The sequence below is a fragment of the Pseudopipra pipra genome, chromosome 17 (assembly GCF_036250125.1).
Source record: "Pseudopipra pipra isolate bDixPip1 chromosome 17, bDixPip1.hap1, whole genome shotgun sequence".
Taxonomy (NCBI): Eukaryota; Metazoa; Chordata; class Aves; order Passeriformes; family Pipridae; genus Pseudopipra; species Pseudopipra pipra.
This window is the reverse complement of record NC_087565.1, coordinates 14,854,507-14,876,891: the sequence shown is the minus strand read 5'-3', so window position 1 is coordinate 14,876,891 and position 22,385 is coordinate 14,854,507. Positions and strand designations below refer to the sequence as shown.

Sequence of the window (22,385 nt, the reverse complement as noted above, 5' to 3'; positions counted from 1 at the left end):
CACCTTGTGTGCTCTGTGGTTATAGGGGGGAGCTAGAGGGTGGGGGAGGGCTCTGGGAGGCACTGAGAGGTACGTGGAGGGGTCAGGAGGGGACTTGAAAGCAAATACAGGACTTGGGAGGGAAAACAAGTGACCAAAAAGCACACAGAGGTCTCTAGGCCAGGCTGAAACCCTGCCAGCTTTGGAGAAAGCCAGATATATACAGGTGACCTAACAGCAGTGTAAGAGAAAAGGAGAGAGTGACTTAGCTGGAGCTATGGGAGGGTGCCTATTTTACAGCCCCCTCTTCCCACAAAGCCAAAAATAATTCACCATCAGGAGGGGGACGATGCTGGGAGGCAGCAGGACTGACCCAAGGCCTGCAGGCAGCATCTCCATCCTCTGCAGCCCCATTCCTGGTCCCACCAGCCCCCTGGGCTGGGTCTGTCTGGGTCTCCCCGGGGAGCAAGCCCCAAAGCTGGACTCAGAAGTGCTCCTGAGGAAGGTGATGGGGTGAGTTCTGGGGCAGGGGAGGAGCAAGGGGCAGAGGCATGACATGGGCATGAGCAGGGACAGAGCAGGGGAATAGACAGGGGAAGGGCAATAGGCCAGGAGCATGGTCAAGGATAGGGAAAAGGAAAGGGCAGGAGCGAGAATGGGCAGGGCAATAGTCAAGGACAGGGACAGAATCAGGGGCAGGGGTTTGGAAACATGGGGACAGGGGCAGAGGGATGTGGCAGGAGCAGGGTAAAAGGCAAGGCTGCCGTCAAAGCCTGATGGGGACAACAGAGCTGACACCCAGGACTGACAGGAGTGCAATGGGCCCTGCCGTGGAGATAAGGAGCAACCCCAAATTGCCTGCAGTGGACCCAGGGCCTGGGCCTGGCATTGCAGTCATCATGCCACCATGCAGGGCACACAGAAAATCCTTCACTGGAGTACTGTTTTGGTTGTACCCACAGGCTCACAGCTGTATTGACTGTTCTGGGGGGTGGCATCAGTGGGAAGGGACTGCAACGGGGCGCTGCACCTCCTCCCTGGTCTGCAGGAGCTTCTTCAGCGGCACCTGAGGTAGGAGGGTGCCTCAGCTAGGGGTTCCCTCCCTCATCTGCTGAGTCCTGGCTCTCCCCGGGGCTCTGGCTCCGTAGGATGTCAGCACAGACTGGATCTCCTTGTGCCACCATGGCCTCCAAGCAGGTGTTGGCAGTTGCTACAACCATTGCAACAGTCGTGTTGCAAAGAGCAACACATGCACCACTTTCCTGTTGATGCCAAAACAAGGGCTCCCGTGTGGCCTCGGGGCTCCCTGCTTGGCTCCAGGTGACAGTGGGGGCACAAAGGAGGTGATGGCCACCAGCCACCGAGCACTTGGCTGGAGGGGGATGCCTGCCCACCTATCCCAGCACCACACAAGACCTGACTCTGCAGGGGTCAGCTCCTGGACCCCCATGAGCCAGGACAGGCTGCTGGGATCCGCACCCATCTGTGTCACGCACAGATGGCCAGGGAGGGGCTGGCGCGGTGAACATTAACCCCAGGGCGGTGTCTGGGGCTCCTCAGCAGAGCAGCTCCAGCGCCCTGGCAGCACCTGCAATGAGGGGGCTCCAAGTCCGCTACCACCTCCTGGTAAGTCCATCATGATGGGGTCCCACACGGCATTGTAGGGTTGGCAATGAGCTGGGGGCAGTGCTGGGAAGCACCAGCTAGACTGAACACATGGCTGGACAGATGGACAGGGGCTGCCCTGGGGAGGTGCAGTGGGTGATGGGCACACATGGGACCTGCCCCTGTAGCCACTCTGCCCCCCTAGGATCCAGGCACCCTGGGGGCAGGAGATCCTCTGCCACCCAGTGTTGCCCTTGCTCATCCCTCGTCCCCTCAGGTCGACCAGCAGGGAATTGCTGCCCACTCACCCTTGGGCACGGACTGCACCCACAGTCAAAATGAGCATGTGGCTGGGAGAGACACTTGTCACCAGCTGCCACCAAGACCAAGGCACATCCCTGAACCCATCCACACCTTAGGGTCAGCCTAACAGTGGGCAAGGAGGGAAAAGGTCATGCTTTGCCCCTTATGCTGGAGTTGAAGTGGGACTGAAGTTGTTGAAGCCTCCCCTGCCTTCCCTTCCTCTTCCCTCCTCGGGTGGCCACACGCCCTTGAACTTCCGTGTGCAGCAGTGGCACCGCCTGGCAGAGTGCCAGGCATGGCCCGGCATGGCACAGCAGGGCTGTGGGGAGCAGAGGCTGCCAGGGGCAGGAGGTTCAGCCTAGTGGACTCTGGACCCCTTCACCCAGCCCCTGGACAGAGGATGGGAGACACCCCAAGCAGTGCAGGGTCAGGAGATGCTGCTCCCTTGGGCCCACAGGGACATTCATCTCCAACTGCCCTCAGCCCGACCAGGACGAGGAGCTGCCCGTGGGATGTGAGGAGCCACCTGTGGGATGTGAGGAGCCAGCCAGAGAGGGGCAGCTGGGCTGGGAGGGAGCCCCAGCAGCAGCCCCAGCCCTGGAGGAGCCATGCAGGCTGGTGCTGAGCACACCGAGCAGCATCCTGCAGGACAGGGAGATCCATGAGGTGAGGGACGCTTGCCAGCATGGGCACCCACCGTCACACTCATCTCTCCCCTGTGTCATGCAGCCATGGCCACTCTCCTGCCAGGAACTGGTCCAGTGTGAGGCCAGATGGGTGATAATCCCCCTGTCCTTTGGGAACAGTCATCTTAACAGCACTTCAGCATCACCTCTTGGGGGTGGGGAGAAGGATGCCTGGGGAGCCATTTCAGAAGGGTTTTCAGGGTGAGGATGCTTGGGGAAACATGCTAGGAGCCTGCTGGGTAGTTTGGGAGCTTGAGGAGACCCTTTGGGAGCATGTTTAGGAGGAGGGTGCTTGGGGACACCCCTTGCAGGATGTTTGGATGCTTGATGAGCTCTCTCAAGAGGATACTCGGGGCAGGGGGAGGATGCTCAGCAGCAGCCTGTCAGCCCCGACTGAGCCCACTCTGCTTCAGCTGGGCCCCCACCTGCCCTCCCGGCTGACACAGCAGCCCTGGCGCCTGCAGTATTCCACCAGGCGGAATGGCTTCAGCCTGAGGACGCTGTACCGGCGCGGGGGCCAGCTGGGGTCCCCGGCCCTGCTGCTCATCAGGGACACGGAGGCGCAGGTACAGCCGGGCCCTCCCCTCCCAGCTGCCCCACGGCACTGGGGGCAGCAAACCTGGCGGCATCCGGGACCTGGCCACATCCTCGCTGCTGGAGGCAGGATGGGGGACACGTCCTGGCACTGGGGAGCCCCACCGAGCACTGTGCCATGAGCCTCCCCTTCTGCTCCCCCCAGGCCTTCGGTGCCTTCTCCTCCAGCGCCATTCGCTGCAGCAGTGGCTTCTACGGGTCGGGGGAGACCTTCCTCTTCTCCTTCTCCCCGGAGCTGAAGGTGGGAGCTGTGGGCCACCAGCTGTGGGCCACCCCAGGGTGGGGGGGCTGGCGATGTCCCTGGGACTCAGCCACGCCTGGGGGGCCCGACAGTGCTGGGGAGGGGTCTGTGGGGTGGCATGGCTGTGCTTGGTCCCCTCAGTTTTTCCGGGGCTGGGGGGAGAAGGCAAATCCCAGGCAGTGAGCAGGGGGGGCTCAGGGAAAGGGGCTCTGCCCAGCTGGGGGCCACCAGGGACCCTCTGCATAGCAGGACAGTCACAGCCCAGCACGGAGTTGGCAGGATGTGAAGGCAGCTCACCCACATCTGCCTGCTCTGGTGGGACTCTGTGTGTGTGATGGGGCATCAGTGGTGGCAGCTGTCCCCTGATGGGGCCCCCGGGGCTGCTGGGAGGGACAGACCAGCAGCAGGACAATGCCGATAGGCTCGGCCAGGTCTTCCTCTGCAGAAGTGGGACACGGCCATGCTGGGCAGAGCCAGCTTGGCTCAGCAACCCCCAGCTGGTCCTCACGGGACAGGGACAGGAATGGGGACACTGTGTCCCAGCCCACGATCCCCACTGCTGTCCCCATGCAGGTGTTCAGGTGGACAGGCAGGAACGACTTCTTCGTGAAAGGGGATGTGGACCTGCTGATGGTCGGCGGGGGCAGGTAGGAGCTGCACTGGCAACTTCAGCCACCCACAGGGCCACCAGCCCTGATGGCCACAAGAGCCCTGTGGAGCTGAGGCAGGCACGTGGTGGTGGTTTGAACCCCAAAACGCTGGCACAGATTGTCCAGGGGCACTGGCCATCTCATTGCCTGGTTTTGCTCCCTGCCCACTCCCTGCCTGCGGGCACGATGGCATTCCTGGTGCGGCTGCTTGTCCTGTCTCATGCCCATTTTGGGGGACAGGGGATGGGGACAGGAGGTGGCTGATCCCCCAGGAGGTGGCCTGGGACGTCTCCAGGCATGGAGGAGGCAGGAGTGGGGACTCTCAGCCAACCGTGCCGTTGGCACATTCCCAGCGGCAGGTTTGGGCTGTGGCTGGACGGGGACCTGCACCGCGGGGGCAGCTGCCGCTGCGAGACCTTCCACAACGAGACCCTCTCGTCCCGGGAGGAGTTCTGCGTCCAGGACCTGGAACTGTGGGGTCTGGCCTGACCCCACCAACCACACCTGGGGACAAAGGTGGCACCGGGGGGATGCTTTGACACCGACGTCTCGTGCACAGCTGTTCCCTGCCAGGACCCGCCGAGCCTGTGGGACGGTGCCAGCCTCGCCCCTGCCTCCCTCCCCCCAACATCCCCATGTCATGTGCCAGCAGCCGGTGGGGGCAGCATGATGGGGACGGGCTGCAGTGGGGTCTCAGCCCTGCAGTGCTGCTGCCACCGTGCCGGACTGCCCAGGGTGGCTGCAGGAGTGGCCCCACCACGGCCCCACAGAGCTGCCTGGCTGGGATGGGGGCACACGGTGGCGCCGGGCACTGTAGGGCAGAAGATGGAGGAGCAACCTTCGAGAGTGGCACGATTGCGGCAGGACCAGGCACGCCCAGGAGCTGGCAGGGCTGGCAGGCAGCACAGTCACCACTCCTCAATAAACAGGCAGAGCTGCGCCCACAGCCTCGTCCTTGCCCTGGAAACAACGAATGGCACCATGAAGGTGTGCAGAGCCCCTGGTGGGGATCAGGCCTGAGCTGTGACAGCACCAGCTGTGCCCTGTCCCAGCCCAGGCCACAGCAAACAGGGGGTCAGCCTGAGGCACTGCTTCAGGGGGGTGCAGGGATCCATCCCCCCTCTGGCAGAGTCTACTGTCTCCATCCACCCCATCATCCCATGAGGACAAGGGTTTCCAGGCTATGCTGGGCATCCCAGCCCGACCTGCTCCCACCAGGGAAGGGTGACAAGAGCCCTTCTGGACCCCTTCCCACCCAGAGCTCCATGACCTGTTGCCTCTTGCCTGGCTGACAGGGTTTAGCTTCTCACTCCTGGATGCTGGGCGAGCTCTCCTCCACCATCCCTGTCTCAGCAGCAGGACCAGCCCCATGGGATTCCAGGCAGGGGTGGTTCATGGGGCTATGGCAGGGCAAGGGCCTGCCTGGTTTGACCACATTTGATGTATTTATTGTAGGAGCACAACTGGATGCTGAGCTGAAGTATCACCCCATGACCTCACCTGATGATCCCATGATCTCACCTCAGCTCCTGCCCCTAAACCCGCAATTTTGTGAAGCCTGGATCCCACTGAGCCCCAGGCTGCAGCACTTTACACATTCCCCCACCCTCCCTACCCCACTTTTACCTGCGTTGAACCTCACCAGGCATTTCCCTGCTGATTCCATCTCCCACAGCCCACCCATGCCACCTCTCCAGCAGCTGGCACCTACTTCTTGCAGAACACATCCACACAGGCTGTGGGAGATTGAAGGAGAAACAGGTAAGAATGGATTTAAGCCAAGGACAGGACAGACAGAAGATGAAGCCAGTGCAGGACACAGGCAGACAATGCATCAACCAGTCCTGTTTTAAACATAACCCTTTCATACCCCCTTTCTGCCTACTCCTTTGTTCCTCCCTCCTCCTCCACTTCCAGAATCCCACCGACCCCCTCCACCATCCCCAGGGTTACAGTCTGACCTGTGGCGAAGTTCCAGTTGCCTTTAGTCTCTTGAGAACCCACCAGACAGTTGAAGTAAGGTTTGTCTTCCTCCCTTTCTGAATCCTCACAGATAAAAAAAAATGAATGGTTCTCCTGCTGCCCACACTGTTCCCAAGGCACTGTGCCACTGGTCAGGTCCAACCTCATCACCTCCCTTACCCCATGACCACAAGGGTTGGCTTGTTGTTCACAGCTGCTCTGACCAGGTGCCCTTAGGGGAGCAGACCCTGCGTCCCCGTGCTCCCTGAATGGCCTCGACACTCCAAGTGGATGTGCCTGGAGGCCACTGCAGCCCTTCAGGGCACCCAGCTGGGGGCACATGAGCCCTGTGCCCTGGTGCCACCCAACACTGCCCAGTACCATCCGCCCGGACCTCACACGTGTCCTCCTCACCCCTTGAGGTGCCACATCTGCTGCTGCCAACGGCCCGTGAGCACGGCTGGGGCACACAGCACAGACACAGACTCACAAATGCCTCCCACACCCCAGGGCTGGCAGGCTGTGGCCTCCATCTTCAGCCCAGAGAGAAGAGAAGGAACATCTTCTCTGCCCTGTAGAAGCTGCTGCTGCTGTGGCAAATGGTGGTGGCAGCAGAGAAGGCACCAAAGGTGCAAGCCATCACCAAACAGACTGGAGAAAGGATCCAATAAATTACCTTGCCCACCCAGGAAGACACCAGGACCTATTCCCATTCCAGGCCTCTCAGCACTGCCTAACCCCTCACCAACACATAGCCCCTGACTTCACGCCCATTTCACATTTCTGCCAATAGTGCTGGGGAGGATCACAGGCTGGGTGAGGTTGGAGGCACTTCTGGAGGTCACCTTGCCCAGTCCCTGCTCCCTCAGGGCCACCCAGAGCCAGCTGCCCAGGATGTGCCCAGGCAGCTTTCGAGTCTCTCCACAGATGGAGACTCCACCACCTCCCTGAGCACCTGCACCAGTGCTCAGCCACCCTCACAGTGGAAAAGTGTGTCCTGATGCTCAGAGGGCCCCTCCTGTGTGTCAGTTCGTGCCCATGGCCCCTGGGTCTGTTCCTGGGCACTGCTGAGCAGAGCCTGGCCCCGTCCTTTCTGCACCCTCCCTCCAGGTATTTATCCACACAGATGAGATCCCCTGAGCCTGCTCTGCTCCGGGCTGGGCAGTCCCAGCTCTCTCAGCCTCTCCTCATGGCAGAGATGCTCCAGTCCCTCCATCACCTTCATGGCCCTGTGCTGGACTCTCTCCAGTCTGTCCCAGTCTCTTGTACTGGGCAGCCCAGCTCTGGGCCCAGCACTCCAGGGGTGGCCTCAGCAGTGCAGAGCAGAGGGGAAGGGTTCTCTACCTGCTGCCAATACTCAGCCTAAGTCAGCCCACGACACCACTGGAACACTTGGCTGCAAGAGCAAAGTTGTTGCACATTTGTTGGCTCGTGGTCCTTTCCTCCAGGCTGCCTCACAGGTGGGTGGCCTCGGCACATCCTGGTGAAGGAGGGTGACCCTCCCCACGTTCAGGACTTTGCACATCCCCTTGGTGATCGTCACGAGGTTCCTGTCAGCCCCTTTCTCCAGCCTGCTGAGATCCCTCTGGATGCAGCACATCCCTCTGGTGCACCAGCCATTCCTCCCCATCTGGTGTCACCTGCAAATTCACTGAGGGTGGACCCTGTCCCTCAGCAATGGAGCTCTGGGCCTGGGCCCAGCACCAACCCCTGGGGTACCCCACTGTTACTGGCCTCCAACCAGACCTGTGCCACTGAGCCCACCCTCTGAGCCCAGCCCTGCAGGCAGGTTTCAGTTCACCGCCCTCACCCAAACACCCCTTCAGCAGCTTGCTGGGGCTGACAGCACCCACTGCTGTCCCCTCAGCCTCCAGCCCAGCCATTTCAGCACAGGTGACCAGGTTGGTCAAGCACGACTTCACCTTCTCCCACACAACAGCTGGAGAAGTGCCTAAAAAGCTTCCCTGACCCCTGGAAGGATGCTGAGGCCAGAGACTGGCCTGCTCTCCCAGCTGTGGGCACGGCCGTGTGGCTGCACAAGGAGAGGTGGGATCCTCCCCACAGCCCCTCCCAGCCCTGCTGCACTGTGAGGAGACAGGAACCAAGAACCCTTCAAGAGGGAGGGTCTTCCACAGGAATACTTCTGGCTCTTTATAAGGGCACAGTAAGACCATTTTTAATAAAGTTCACACACTGCAATTCTTTAAAAGAATAGTAAAACCATCGTTTATAAATTTATTCTTCAGAGAGGCTCAGTTGAACATGCTGGGAAAAGAAAAGCTCTCAGAACTTAACATTAGGTATAAATTTTCGGTTTAACATAAACAAAAGATATTTCCCAAGTATAAAGTGCACCTTTTGAAACAGATTCAAAACAAATCCAAGCAACAATAACAAAATTATATTATTCTGGACAATATTTGATTTTATGCAGACAAAGGGCATAAATGCCTTCACTCTATGATATTGTTGTTTGAAGCATAATAAGCTCTTTAAAAGCTTTTAAAGAGACCACAAGCCCTTGTAACAGTTACCTGGTTCACCTGCAGATCTGAAATACTGTTAGAGACAGGACCAGCAGACTATACACATGAGCACAGGCACGTAAGAAAGCAGCAGAGTGCACAACAACTTCTGGTTATTTCAACAAACAAAATTTGAGTAAGTACATGGATGCTGATTCTACTTCCCTCTGCCTAATGGCATCAGTTCACCAGATAAAAAGGGCAAAGGAGACATGACTAGAGTTCTGCAGGTCACTCATAGCACCTTCCCACTGGGTTAGTTTTCAGAACCTACCCTGGCCACCCACCTCTGACTGCCCAAACTGAACACTCAACGCTTTTCTCCCCATTCCAGACAACAACTCCACAGCTTGTTCTAATTTCTGAGCATTACTGAACCTTTCTTCATGTTTTTAGTTTTGAGGGCAGACTTTTTTGAGCTTTTAGGTTTCATTTAATGAAAGCAGCCTTCCTTTAGACCTGAGTAAAAGATGAGAGGAAAAAGGTCTTCCTCGGTCACTTGTTCAACGGGACAGACATTCAGCAACATTCACACCAGTGATGCCAGTACAGAAAAACTGTCAGAACCCTCACAGGTCTACAAGGGGGAAAAAATGACACAGGGACAGCCATTCAGGAGAACAAGGCAGGGACACAGGAATGGAGGGATTCCTGAAGAGCCTGTCTGCCTAGTACAGTGTAATCCCAAACCAGGTGCCTTTGGTGCAGGATGGCAGAGCTGGCGCAGCCTCCGGCTGGCACTGCCCACCTGTGCTCACCTGGACAGCTCAGCACTCCTGCAACCACTCACACCATGGACGTTTTGAGCAGGTTTTGCAGTTCTGACAGTAAAAATATAACATTCAGTGTATCAAAAGTACACAATAAAACTATAAAAGACTGCATGGCACTGCAATGCATTGTTACTTCAATAAAAACTGTGGTCACTCTTATAGCAAAAGTCCTGCATCTCCATCAGCTTTTTGAATATCAGAAAAATAATCTTGGATTATCAAAAAACATCCCCTCTCCCATCTTTTTTTTTTTAAAGGAAATTTGTTTTGCTATTCTTGAAGATGCCATCCTCAGTTATTTCTTCTTTACCTCACTATGTTTTCAGAAGCTTACTTATCCCTCTCTTCCCCAGGTTCCAAAAAAACCCCAATCCCCAAAAAAACCCCATCAAATCTGAGCTGGGATTTTTTCTGCTAGCTCATGCAATAGCACAGTCAGCTAAAGAAGGGATCAGGACTAGACGGAACAGTAAAATCTTGTGGTAACAATGAATTGCAATTTTTAAAGTTACTCTTCCTACACAGTGCCAATACATTCAAAAATAAATGAGAATCGAGTTTACTCAGTTGTAATAAGTTGTTTTTTAAAAGTCTATTTGGAATATGCACTTTGTTTAAGTATGTACATTAAAACATACTGTATTGTAAAATGCATTTCTGCATTGTTCCATGAATCCTTCCAGTCCATCCAAATGGCTTTTAGAAGAATTGCTGCTCAGGTTTGCTCATCTTCTGAGGAAGTAGACTGAAGAGTGCCAAAAAGAAACATGTTACTCATTAAAAGGAAGCCTTTGTTTGCAGCTGGGTTCTGAGGCTCTCCTGTGTTCATCATCTCTCACATTATTCCAGGTTTTCTTCATTGGAGTTAGATGTGGGGCAACAACATCACCATCCTAGTAATAAAAGTCAGGAAACATTAATGATGTCTGCTTTCCATTCTAAAGCAGAGGAAAAGCAGCTCAGTCTCAGGCCTAATAGAAAAAATCAATACAAGGTCCCAGAAGCAACAAACACTGTGTGTCCCAGAGACAGAAAATGCTGTAGTCAGCAGTGGCCCATCTGAGAAGCCGCCACCATTGGCAGTCCAGCTCTTCCTAAATTATTAGCAGCAAACCTGGCAGACCAACAGGTTGTATCCTGGGCAAACAATCATTAGTTTAAGTGTCTCCTCTGACTTTACCACAGCACCTCATTTAGACTGTTGCAATCGACCCACCCTGGGTGCTGGGATCTGCCTTGCACTGTCTAAAGCTGGCAAGGTTGGTACAGCAGGTCTGCGGCAGGAGGGCTCATCTTTGTCAGATACAGACGTTAATCTGTGGTCAGGCACTGCCAACACAATCAGCCCTCTAAACTCAGAAATAAGCTGGTAAGAAGCTCTTTGCTATGCTCTGCAACATGACAGGGCCTACAAAATGGATGAACTGAACTAGAAGAATATGCTTACAGGACACACCCACACTCTACAACGAGAAAAAGTTTGTTGCTTGATTCATTTGTAAAAAGCTCTTCTGAAATTAGCTGCTCTGAAAAGACAGATGCCAGTAGAATGACATAAGAATGAGCCTTAAACAGAGTTATCCATGCCTGGAGCTGGGGCTCCAGCACATAAGAACACTCATCCTCTGGGGGGTCTCATGTCAGAGGATGCAGCTCTTTCCCCAAAGGACACCCACAGGCAAGGCCAGGTTGGAAGGAGCTCTGAGCAACCTGGTCTAGTGGAAGGTGTCCCTGCCCACAGCACGGGGGTTGGAACTAGATGATCTTCAAGGTCTCCCTCCAACCCAAACCCTTCCATGATTCTATGACACTTGCAGGTGTCTCTAGCACTGCTTCAGTGAAACCAAAGAACCTTCAGATAGGAGCCATGATAAAACCAGGAGTTAGGTCAGTGCCACAAAGGCAAGGCCTGAATGCCAAAGTTACTAATGAAAAAGCAAGCTTATGGACAAAGATGAAGAGCTCTAAACAAGTAAAATAAGAAGTGAATGTTACCTGTGGTTTGGTGAAATCATTCTGCATACACCACTGAATAAAGTACTGTTTTGCAGCTGAAATAATATGTGGATCCTGACTTTTGTAATAAACCCGGATAACCTGCTCCGTAAATGTTATGGGTAAAAACTTGGAAACCTTTGGAATAAAACAGAAATAAGCTTTAGTATTTCTTGGAATTGAGAGTCCACTGAACTTCAATTTTTTCATCTGAATACAAAAGGAAAGCAGTAAGAAACATCCCTCTACAATCCATGAGCTTCATCCAAGACAATGGTGTTTTTCTAACTCCCAGTCTATTCCAATTAAGTACTGTTCATATGCAAAGGCTGTCAGGATTCCAGACTGTCATCGTACAACACATGACCTGCAAGGCCATGGATTCCACCACCTCTTCACAATCCGTGCAAGAACAACCACACAGGACTGTAACCACTTCCCTCACAATCTGTGAAGATGCTTTTCAGAAGCCAGCTGAGAAAAATAAAAGACTACCTGTTCTTTACTGATATTGACTGCCTTGGAAGGATCAGCCTTGCAATAGAAGTGAACCTTATCAATGGGATTCTGTTCTTTCATTCCATAATCCATGTTGATAACCTTGTGTGTAAAACAAAGAAAACAGCATTTGTTAATGTTTGTCTTCAGTTTTCTCACAATAAATACAAAAGGCTGCACTATATACGCCTGAAAATGACAGCAATCAAATAGAACAGTAATTAACAAATTATTACTTAATAAAACAATCTCATATTTGTATTTTGTATCTTTACTTCCACCACCTCTTGCTCTGAAGCTGCCAGGTGAATATTCACACTTAGAGTTCCCAGCTGCTCTCTGAAACATTCCTGTTCCCAACACCGGACCAGTCCCTTGCCAGCCCAGAACACACAACCTCCAGAGGAAGCAGCAGAGCTCACAACTATAAACATGAGGGTCACACATTATTATTATTTACATCTGCCTGGTATACCAACGGTTCAGTGGTCGGCAGGGAGGTGCCCACTTCTCCACAACTTCAGTTTGTGGGACAAGGAAAGCCCAGGTAAATACTTTAAAGCTCCATAAAGTGTGACAATTTTATCCGGTGAAGGGAACCTTCAATGCAAGGGAGCTTTAGGAGCGACTCATCCTGCACTCTATGGAAAAACATTCGCCAGCCCTTCCCAGAATTAACCAAGAGCAGGGATTAAGCTAGTGATACTTGCAGCTCGCTACACAGCTCTCTCCTGTGTCTCAGGCTCTCTGCTTCCCCCAGTGCTGGCTGCAGACTGAGCTGTGGCAGCAGGGTGCTTCCTGCAGCAAACCCCAGCAGTGCCTGCCCTGCAGGCTGCAATACCAGAAGCCTGGAGTCACTGTGCCTGTTTTCCTCCCACTGGGGCCAGCAGGTGACTTGCCCTGGTGACCAACAGCAGTGGTCCCTGGGCTGCTGCCATGGACACCCCCGTGCCAAACCCCTCTGGATTCCTCACTGCTCCTTTGCGGAGCAAGGACAGTCACAGGAGAACAAATCTGTCACCGGGAGCAGTCCCCAGATGATAGCCCAGTGAGGTGAGGCTGCCCACTGCCTCTGCCTCAGGCCCTCCCACCACAGCAAACCTCCCCTGGAGAAGATTGTTGCACTCAGACCCTTAAGCTGAACCAGGACAGCAGCTACAAGGCACCCTGTGGGTTTGTTCTTTCACTACAAAGGCACTGAAATATGTCTCCAGTCTTCACTGGGTACACAAGGCCCTCTGTGATTGAGAAGTTTTTACTTGAACCCACTCTGAGAGGTATTTACATCAACTATGAAATTCTCAGCCTTTAGCTCCACATCTGGAGGATCCTTCTCCGGCTTAGAATTTGCAATACTTTCTGCCAGGCTATTATTCTGCAAGAAACAAAAACCAAAAGATGAGCTCAGATTACATTTATGCACTCTCAGGTCTAGATAAAGGCAACAAAACACATGACACAACATATCACTAAACTAAATCTTTTAATTCCTCACAGCTTGACAGACTGTTCTTGCAGCTATCTGGTTGTTCGAATCCCTGTATACCTTAACCATAAGTTTTGTACCAGTTTTTAGAAACAAACAAAGTTTATACAATTGAGAAGACACAAATTCTGCCAGCCTGTGGAGGAAGAGTTTAACACCTGCTGATGGGGCAGGGGGAGAGCAAGACTGAGACGTCCAGGATGCTGAAGTGTGAAAGCAGAAGATATATACCTTCAACCAACTGTTTCACCAATGCAAAATTTTTGCAATTAAGTTATCCAAAGCTGAATACTAAATGTTTTTACTGAACTTTTTTTTTTTTTAATGAAGGGTGGTAGGATCTCACTCTCTAATAAAGCTGTTATATCTATAGAGTGAAATATATAGAAAAACCCAAGAGACAGACACGATCAGTAAGGTCATTGATCACTATAAAAAAACCAAAAACCCAACACAAAAAAACCCACAAAAAGACCAGAAGCAGCGAGCTCCTATGCAAACTTTGGAGGGGATGGTGATCTACTCCAAAAGCTGAAGCTCACAAAGGGGGGTTTGTTTGGTTTTGGACACAAAGGAATACTCCTTGATGACACCTGGGCCAAGCAGAGGAGCACCGTGTGACGGAGACAGAGAAAAATGGATGGTCAGCAATTCTGAGAACATTTTTACAGGGACAGAAATCAGAACCTTCCACCAAAGGACATTACCTCTACAATTTCCTTCTTTGTTTCAGGTCGAGTCTCTCCTAAAAACTTGTATAATTCACGTCGTTCTATTTTACGCAAAATTTCTCGTGCCTCCTCCAGTTCTGGGTGACTTGAGTGCAGAATTTCCAGGTAGATACTGTCTGCCAAAGTTGCATTGATTTTTGTTAAGTATGTTTACAATCCAGTGTCACAGCAAAATGCAGGGACAAAGGTTAAGGCAACACAAAAAACTGCTCCTGCTGGCTCAGGAAAGACATTTTCAGGGAATAACTGAACTAAGTCAGACAATGAAAAGCCACAATATCATCTTAATTATCATCAGATTCACAATGGTTGTTGGTGGAAAAACTAGCTCAATTCTCACCCTTGCAATATATTTTGTTACTTCACTAGAAGTTACTTTCTCTTCTTATTGAGCCAGTCTTGTTCAGCAGAATAACCTAAACCCAAGCACTAAGTGGCTCAGGACACGGATACTCTGTCTTGTAAAAAAATAAAGAACTATCATTAAAGTTTCAGAGTTTCTCAGACTTTGGATGCCAGCATCGAAGTCTCCCCTCCTGTCTCCACATGACAGTGACATGCACACTGAGTTTCCCACCATCAATCTGAGCACCAAGACAGAGGTTTCTTTTGATGTGGCTTCTGAGCAGAAAGGTTATTTCTGGCTGTCCCAGAGACTGCTGCTGCCAGGATGCTGCTTGCTTGTCACAACCACCACACTGCTCTGTGGCTGTTCACATTCCCTGGCCAGGAACATCTGGGCAGGCTCGACACATGCTGCAAGCACAGCCCAGCAACACCCACCTAGAGCTGAAACTGGCCTAGGGAGCTCCCAAGAGAAGCAACCTATGAGCCATGCACCAAAACACCATGAGGATTGTTTTCATGGGCAAGGTCAACCAAAGTCAGGAACTTCTCCACGAGGAACCACAGACCAGGTCTCTTCAGACAGAGGATAGATAATGCAGGAGAAATAAGAGGCCCATGAACACCTCTCTTGTGCAGAAGCAGTAGTGACAATTTGCTGTCTCAGCCTTTACTAGAACTATGATCTACTGACAAATCAGGAGCCAGCACATTAAAAACCAACAGTGGTTCTTCACCCACCATGGAAGAAAGCTAGGGAGCTTTTTGCTGCAGAACCTGATAGAGGTTCATTATTTGCAAAGGTCCACAAGGTAAGTGGACAGTTTCACAGGAGCATCACTCACCATGGACTGCTGAAACAAGCCTCTCAGGAGGCTGCAGGTTGCAACCACTAGAAGCAGGAAAGAAAGTGCCTTAGTTTAAGAGGAGGAGAATAGACTCGTCCTTCATGGTCACTGTTACATCTGGTGTTGGTACATTCCTCACATCACTCTCCTTGCTGTTGGCACATTCCTCACATCACTCTCCTTGCTGTTCAACCCTCCTGGCTGAACAGGACAGTCCCAGCAAGCAGTTCCTTGCTGTGGCAGACAGGACATAGTCCTGGTCTCCTTGCCCTGAACTGTGCCCCTCACCAGGTACTGCAGGTAAGCAGGCAGTTACAGCAGGACCCTGGTGCTGACCTGCCAGCACAGCTGATCTTACAGACCAGCCAGCCCACAGTAACAGATCCCAGCCCATGAAGAACTTCATTTCAGTTCTTTCCTTTCTGCCCAGCCTTCCGCAGCCCAGCACTACAATTCATGCTTTCCAATAGCTACTGCCCCTTAAAGCCAGCCCCTTCTCCTGCTCTGAGCAGAGGTATGCAGTGACAGAGGGGATATGCAGCTCCTCACCTCAGTACAACGCAGCAGCACTGTGGTCAGGCTGCAGATGGCTGTGGCAGATGAAGGACTGCCAGCAGAAGGTCTTTAGTATGACAAAGGCTAAGACACACGGGATCCTTTGCAACAGTGCCTTCAGGCTCTGTCACCTCGTCCATGGACCAAAGATGGAAGTTCTTGAGTCTCCCTGTTGGCCAGCCAAGGCTTGGTGATGGAACCAGGCAGAAAGGGACCTGGGGGTACTAATTGACAGGAAGCTCAACATGAGCCAACAGTGTGCCCAGGTGGCCAAGAAGGCCAATGGGATCTTGTCCTGTATCAAAAATAGCGTGGTAAGCAGGAGCAGGGAAGTGATCCTTCCCCTGTACTCTGCGTTGGTGAGGCCACACCTTGAGTATTGTGTTCAGTTCTGGGCCCCTCAGTTCAGAAAGGATATTGAGGTGCTGGAGCAGGTCCAGAGAAGAGCAACGAGGCTGGTGAAGGGACTGGAGCACAAGTCCTATGGGGAGAGGCTGAGGGAGCTGGGGTTGTTTAGCCTGGAGGAGAGGAGGCTCAGAGGTGACCTCATCACCGTCTATAACTACCTGAAGGGAAGTTCTAGCCAGGTGGGGGTTGGTCTCTTCTCTCAGGCACTCAGCAATAGGACAAGGGGACACGGGCTTAAGCTCCGCCAGGGGAAATTTAAGTTGGATATCAGGAGAAAATTCTTTACAGAGAGAGTAATCAGGCATTGGAATGGGCTGCCCAGAGAGGTGGTGGATTCACCATCCCTGGAGATTTTTAAATGCAGATTGGACGTGGCACTGAGTGCCATGATCTAGTAAATGGACTGGATTTGGACCAAGGGTTGGACTCGATGATCTCGGAGGTCTTTTCCAACCCAATCGATTCTATGATTCTATGATTAACCTCAGAAAAGCTGCCTTGCCACTCAGGAAAGATGTCTTGGGAGTCCTCATGAGCTGTAGCTTGACAGGTGCTGCAAGAGCTGCCACTACTCAGAGCACTCCTGAGCAGGGCCTGCAGCATCCTCTGCCCTGCAGCCACCCCCACACCCCGTGCAGCAGGGTCTGCCGGCCCACGCCGGCCTCCACCCCCTGCTGCAGCTCCCAACACCAACCAGAGCAGCACTGGTGGCCTCACAGCACACACCAGGTGGGGCAGGCAGGCAGGGTAGCAATGTCTCAAGCAAATCAAATCAGACCCCATGGGTGCCCTTGGGAACAGCTTCACGCCACAACACACATCCACTACCACTCCACCTGACAGAGCTGGATGTTGTATCACTTAAGAGCTGACTTATATCCCACCTGGGACAAGTGCAACAAACTCAGGGCACAGGCAGGACCTTCTGACAACACTGCTGAATTTGAACGTATGCAGAACATAAAGTTGCTGCTTCTCTCTCAACATGGAACTAATTTAAACTAGAGGGTCTTGCTCTCCCAGCAAGATATGAGAGCACAGGCACTGGATGGCCCAGGCCTGCCCCACCTTCTGTGCAAAAAAGCTGTAAAAACAGCATTTTAAGAGGTACTCATTTTCTTTTACTTTAAAAAAAAAAATGTTTGAGATCTCATACCAGTTAGCTTAGTGTAGGCTTCCATGTCCTCCATTGCTGTAGAAATCCGATACATTTTTCCTCCAGAGCCTCTTATTTCAAAATATTTGTCTGCTTTTTGAAAGGCTTCTGTAATCCTAGTTTGAGACAAAATTAAGACTTTAGGATAACATTGTTTTGAAACACCTCCTTGCTCAAGAGTCAAAAGAGAAACAAATTAGTATGTTATAAACAGAAAACAACAGACAAAACCTGCATCCCCAGCACACAGCAGATGCTGATCACACAGCAACATCTCCTGTTTCTGTGCTGTCATCGCACATTTCAACAGAGATTTACTGGGAACAGGCTGAGAGGAGACCATAACCTTTAGAAGAATGATCAAGTTCACTCTGTTCTGCTTCAGACTGAGTTTAACACAGCTGAGACAATTGCAGAACCCTGCAAGACAGTGACACGGCCACTCAGCTGCAGCGAGGCTGCCTCAACACAACCATATCCTCATACAGACACCTTGCTCCAAGAGCTAGCTGAGAGGATACAAAGCACTGTAAAGGGAAAGCATCACACACATGGTGTTTTCAGGTGGGAAAAAGTTATGTTCTAAAGATCAAGTTCTTCCAGAGTTCCCTGTGCCTCACTGTCATTTCCAGCATGGACATTCTTTTGGAAAGGCTGTTATAATTATGGGATGCCAAGGACTAAATTTCTAAACTAAAAAATATGTTTTACTCATCATATTTAGTTACTGTCAAACCTGAGCATTTTTAGTCTGAGTTTTAAAAGATCCTTAAACCAGAAGCTGAAGTTTAAAAAATGAAACAGTCCAAATCACTCTTGTACTGTGTAATTCTTAACGTTCCCTTTTTCCAAAATCAGCAGATGGTAACCTGCAGACAAGATCCTAATGAAAATATATTTTGGGATACGAGTATTTCTGATTTTCAAGAAAAGTAAAGAGAATAATGTTACAGGGAAAATTCTATAGACGTCAACAAGATAGGTACAATAGCAGGCAGCCAGCTGAGTTAGTCCCGAACAATTCATGCATTACATAAACACAAAGTCAGGCCTCAGCTGAGCTACATAAGCTTGGTTATTACTTTACTCTGCAAGTAACCTTGCTCCAGTTTGATCCAGTTTGAGCTAAGTGGTCTCTAACTTGCAGATAAAGATTTGACCTCAGTTGTCAGCAGTTAAAATGGCTTAAACACACCCTGGTCTGGTGTTTCTTCAGAGCTTTAGTAATTTTCCTCTAATTTAATTTCCTGTGGAAGGATGTTTTTGTCCTCCTCTCTTCTTTTTTTTTTGTTTGCTTTGTTAATCACAGACTCTATGATACTCTAAGCACTAAGTCTTTCCACAAGAATTTGCTTTTATTCTATGTCACATCTTATTGATTATCTTAATATTCCAAATGGATATGGATTGTTTCGAGAATTTAAAAATAAATGGAATGCAAAAAAAGGAAAATATACTTGCATTAGTTCAATGATGTTGCCAGTCTTATGCTGGTATGCTCTCCGGTGCAGGCAATTCCGGGTGTGGAACATTTCATACAAATTTCCAACTTCCTGAATCAAAAAAACCCAATCCACTTTTACTTTTGACACTGTCTTACTTGCAAAACTAAATCAATCAATCAAATGAGTTGTCTCCTTCCATTTGCAGCATAGAGCAGGATAATTATTATTCACAATTTACAAATTTTGGAGAAGAACTCAGGCTAGCATGGGAGAGCAGAGCGCTGGCAGCGACTCCAGGGAGCCCAGGCAGAGAAGAGGCCCTCTCGCTCCTTCAGCAGCCCCTCACCAAAGCCACACTCAGCTCTTGCTCAGAAGACCTGGAGCAGAATCATGCAGAGCTGACAGGTCTGTGGAGTCTCCCCTGAAAGACCTGCCACAAACAGTGGCTTCTCTGTCCCTCCCTCCCTCCAACCATCAGCTTCGGAGAAAAGCTTTCAGAGCAGCAACTTCTTCCTCTCTTGGGCTGAAGAAGCTCTGGGCAGCCCCCCAGGCCCCCCAGCCACTGGGTGCAGCTCCCCCACGTCCCCGTGTGCTCTCAGTGCTCTTGAGCGTCCCTCAGTTCCCACACACCCCTTACCTTGTCACGGGTACAGATATGCTTCTGGTTTTTTACTTCACAGACCCGAGTGAAGACAAGCAATCGCTTATAATCAAAATTATTCGGGATTCCCAGGTGATGGCAATCCCTAAAAACATTCCACAGAGAGTGTTTAACTACATGGTCCTATTTGTACACACAGTAGCATTTTTACAGTAGGAATTCATAATAAAAACTGTAAGATTTGTACCTTGCAAAATAATCCCACTTGTCAACGTCAATGCCATTCTTTTTGTTAGCTACTATCTCATAGAGGAAACTTTTCTCCTTTGGTCGACCACGGTAGGGCCACTAACAGGGGAGCCAGGAAGAAAATAAGAAATTAAAGTGTGCAAACAATGTCAAATCAGTTTTTTTAAGACAGCAGGAATACACTTTGACTTAGCCTGTGATAAGCACCCAACACTGAGGTAGCAAAGAACACAAAGATAAGAAAAGAGCTCCCAGAAGCTGTTAGGCATTAGAAATCCAGAACTAGGGCTTAAGTAGTTGTCTTCTCAGGATCTCAGGAAGAATAAAACTCATGAACACAAGTATTTAATTGCCTATTCTACTAAAACAAAGCCTGCAGCTTTGAAATGCCCAAAAAAGCACAACATAGCAACAAAGAGGGGAAAAGGTTGGAATCATTTAATATTCAGGGAATTAGTTAAACCTACAAACATGTCACTGTCTTGCAGTCTTCTGCAATCAACTATACAACTTTATAGAACAGAGTTTTAAAACACTTACTTAGACATTGTAAACAAAAATTATTTGAACAGCCAGCTATTTAAACTCCTACCCCACAAGGGACAATTCAGCCATGAGGTAAACAGGAAATCAACACCAAAATAATAAGATACAGGTTGCACATTTTCTTGAAAATTTAAAGATTCTTCAGCTAAACAAAAAATGCCATAAAGTGGCCTTGAAATCCTGAAGGTGGAAAACATTGTATGCAAACATGGCTTTAATGTGATCAGCACGACAGAAACACTAAAACTGATGTGACTCGGAACGGAAATGCAGCAGGAACTGTAAGCAGCAGGAAGGAAGCACATCATAGAAAAAATACCACGATAACAAAGAGCTCTGCTCCTGGGCCATGTTGAGAACACTGTTTGTGTTTAGTGCACAAACACCTGTTGTTCATGGCAGGACAGACTCCTGCAGCACAACAGCCCCACTGCCAGACACTGTGCCAGCACAGCAGCCTGTGCTCTCTCGGGCACCACAGGACAGTGCCTGCCAGGCCAGGCCCTGTGCCTAACACCAGGAGGGTGCTGCCACAGATCATGTATGACATGCCTTTTCCTGGTATCCTGCTGGAAAACAGCATAGAATCCAAACAAGGAAAACCAGACATGGGGTAAGAACCTGGCACAAGATCAGTGGTTGTGGGAGGTAGCAGGATTTACCCCAAGGGGGTAAAAAACAACCTACAGCTTTTGTAAATGAACATCCTCTTCCTATAAGATCTCAGACTGAATTTCATTATGCCAAGTTCCTTATGTTTGCCATCAGATTGCTGGAGTACACATGGCAGAACTACCCACTACTGCAGCAGAAAATAACAGGCAAGTGTGAACATTTGCGGGTTACTTGTTTGGTACAACATACAAATTCTGATTAGTACCAGATTGTCCTGACAGATCTCCCACTGACTTCAGCTGCCACCAGCTCTTAATTCTAGTGGCAACTGAATGGGTGTCCTTGAAGAGATGACAACAGCTGTAAAGTATAAAGCAAGGAGAGAGGACTGAAGTCTTTCACAGAGTTGCAATGATTAACAATCACCATCTCTTCTTCCTTGTCTCTTCAGGCGACTCATTTCTTCGAGTCTTATTCCTGCCTCTATGTACTGCAATTAATTCAAGCATTTTGCTGCTGTCACCAAAGCTGATGTGGGCTCTGGCACTTGGGCCATGCTTCTGATTGCTCACTGCCTCGTCTCTGCCAGTGCTCAGTTTTGTTATCCAGACTGAGGGAGCCTGAGTTCCTCCTTTTCTCTGGGCTGAGCCCCTCCAGCTCCCTCGGCTGCTCCTCATCAGACTTGTGCTTCAGACCCTTCCCCAGCTCCATTGCCCTTCTCTGGACACACTCCAGCCCCTCAATGTCTTTCTTGAAGTGAAGGGCCCAGAATTGAACACAGAATTTGAGTTGTGGCCTCAGCAGTGCCCAGCACAGGGGGATGGTCACTGCCCCTGGTCCTGCTGGCCACACTATGGCTAACACAAGCCAGGATGCCACTAGACTTCTTGGCCACCAAAGCACACTGACGGCTCACGTGGACCAGCACCCTCAGGTCATTTTCTGCCCAGCCACTTCCCCAAGCCTGTAGCATTCCATGGGATTGCTGTGACCCGAGTGCGGGCCCTAACACTTGGCTTGTTGGGCCAAGGCCAATTGTATGAGGTTCATCAATTCAGCACGTCCAGATCCCTCTGTAGAGCCTTCCTGGCCTTCAGTAGAGCAGGACCTGCCTCTCCTAAACCCAGGCTGGCTGAGCCTGATTCCCTGTTTGTCCTGTATGTGCTGCATGATGGCACTCAGCATCATCTGCTCCATGACCTTCCCCAGCACCAAGGTCAGGCTGACAGGCCTGTAGTTCCCTGGATCATCCTTCTGACCCTTCTTGTAGATGGGGTCACATTTGCCAACTTCCAGTCAATTGGGACTACCCGGGACTACTGGTAAATGATGAAAAGTGCCTTGGTGAGCACTTCTGCCAGCTCCTTCCATACCCTTGAGTGGATCCCAATCACCAGTTAGGTTCACTAAATACAAATAACATTCCAGAGCTTTCCTCTAATCTGAAAACTTTTGGTTCAGAATTCTCAGGGAGATGTAAGAACACAGTGAAGCTACTACCTCCTGCCAGCACTGTAAGAAATAAACACTACACTTCTCTGGCACCAGTTGTGACAAGATTCTCAGAATTTCATCGGGCTAAAAATAAC

At 50.7% G+C, this 22,385-nt stretch overlaps 2 protein-coding genes across 3 annotated transcripts in view; one reads left to right on the top strand and one right to left on the bottom strand.

The window, feature by feature from the left end:
* Positions 1-1,572: 1,572 nt before the first annotated feature.
* TLDC2 (TBC/LysM-associated domain containing 2) lies at positions 1,573-7,323 on the top strand. Its single transcript, XM_064674487.1, has 6 exons — positions 1,573-1,605; positions 2,173-2,553; positions 2,987-3,139; positions 3,313-3,408; positions 3,982-4,055; positions 4,412-7,323. The coding sequence occupies exons 1-6, from the start codon at positions 1,573-1,575 to the stop codon at positions 4,545-4,547; spliced, it is 873 nt and encodes a 290-aa protein (XP_064530557.1). The 3' UTR covers positions 4,548-7,323.
* Positions 7,324-8,219: 896 nt separating this feature from the next.
* SAMHD1 (SAM and HD domain containing deoxynucleoside triphosphate triphosphohydrolase 1) overlaps positions 8,220-22,385 on the bottom strand; it is a 28,056-nt gene continuing 13,890 nt past the window's right edge. The window contains exons 8-16 of one of the 2 annotated variants that reach the window (XR_010434954.1): positions 19,634-19,734; positions 19,423-19,531; positions 18,802-18,893; positions 17,341-17,456; positions 14,005-14,144; positions 13,081-13,186; positions 11,809-11,913; positions 11,314-11,451; positions 8,220-10,211 (exon numbers count right to left, since the gene is read on the bottom strand). Coding sequence is in view for 1 of the 2 variants with exons in the window: in XM_064674409.1 (XP_064530479.1) it covers positions 10,089-10,211; positions 11,314-11,451; positions 11,809-11,913; positions 13,097-13,186; positions 14,005-14,144; positions 17,341-17,456; positions 18,802-18,893; positions 19,423-19,531; positions 19,634-19,734 (1,014 nt within the window). In the remaining variant the exon portion in view is untranslated. The remainder of the gene's footprint in view (positions 10,212-11,313; positions 11,452-11,808; positions 11,914-13,080; positions 13,187-14,004; positions 14,145-17,340; positions 17,457-18,801; positions 18,894-19,422; positions 19,532-19,633; positions 19,735-22,385) is intronic. The other variant, XM_064674409.1, reaches the window with a different exon arrangement.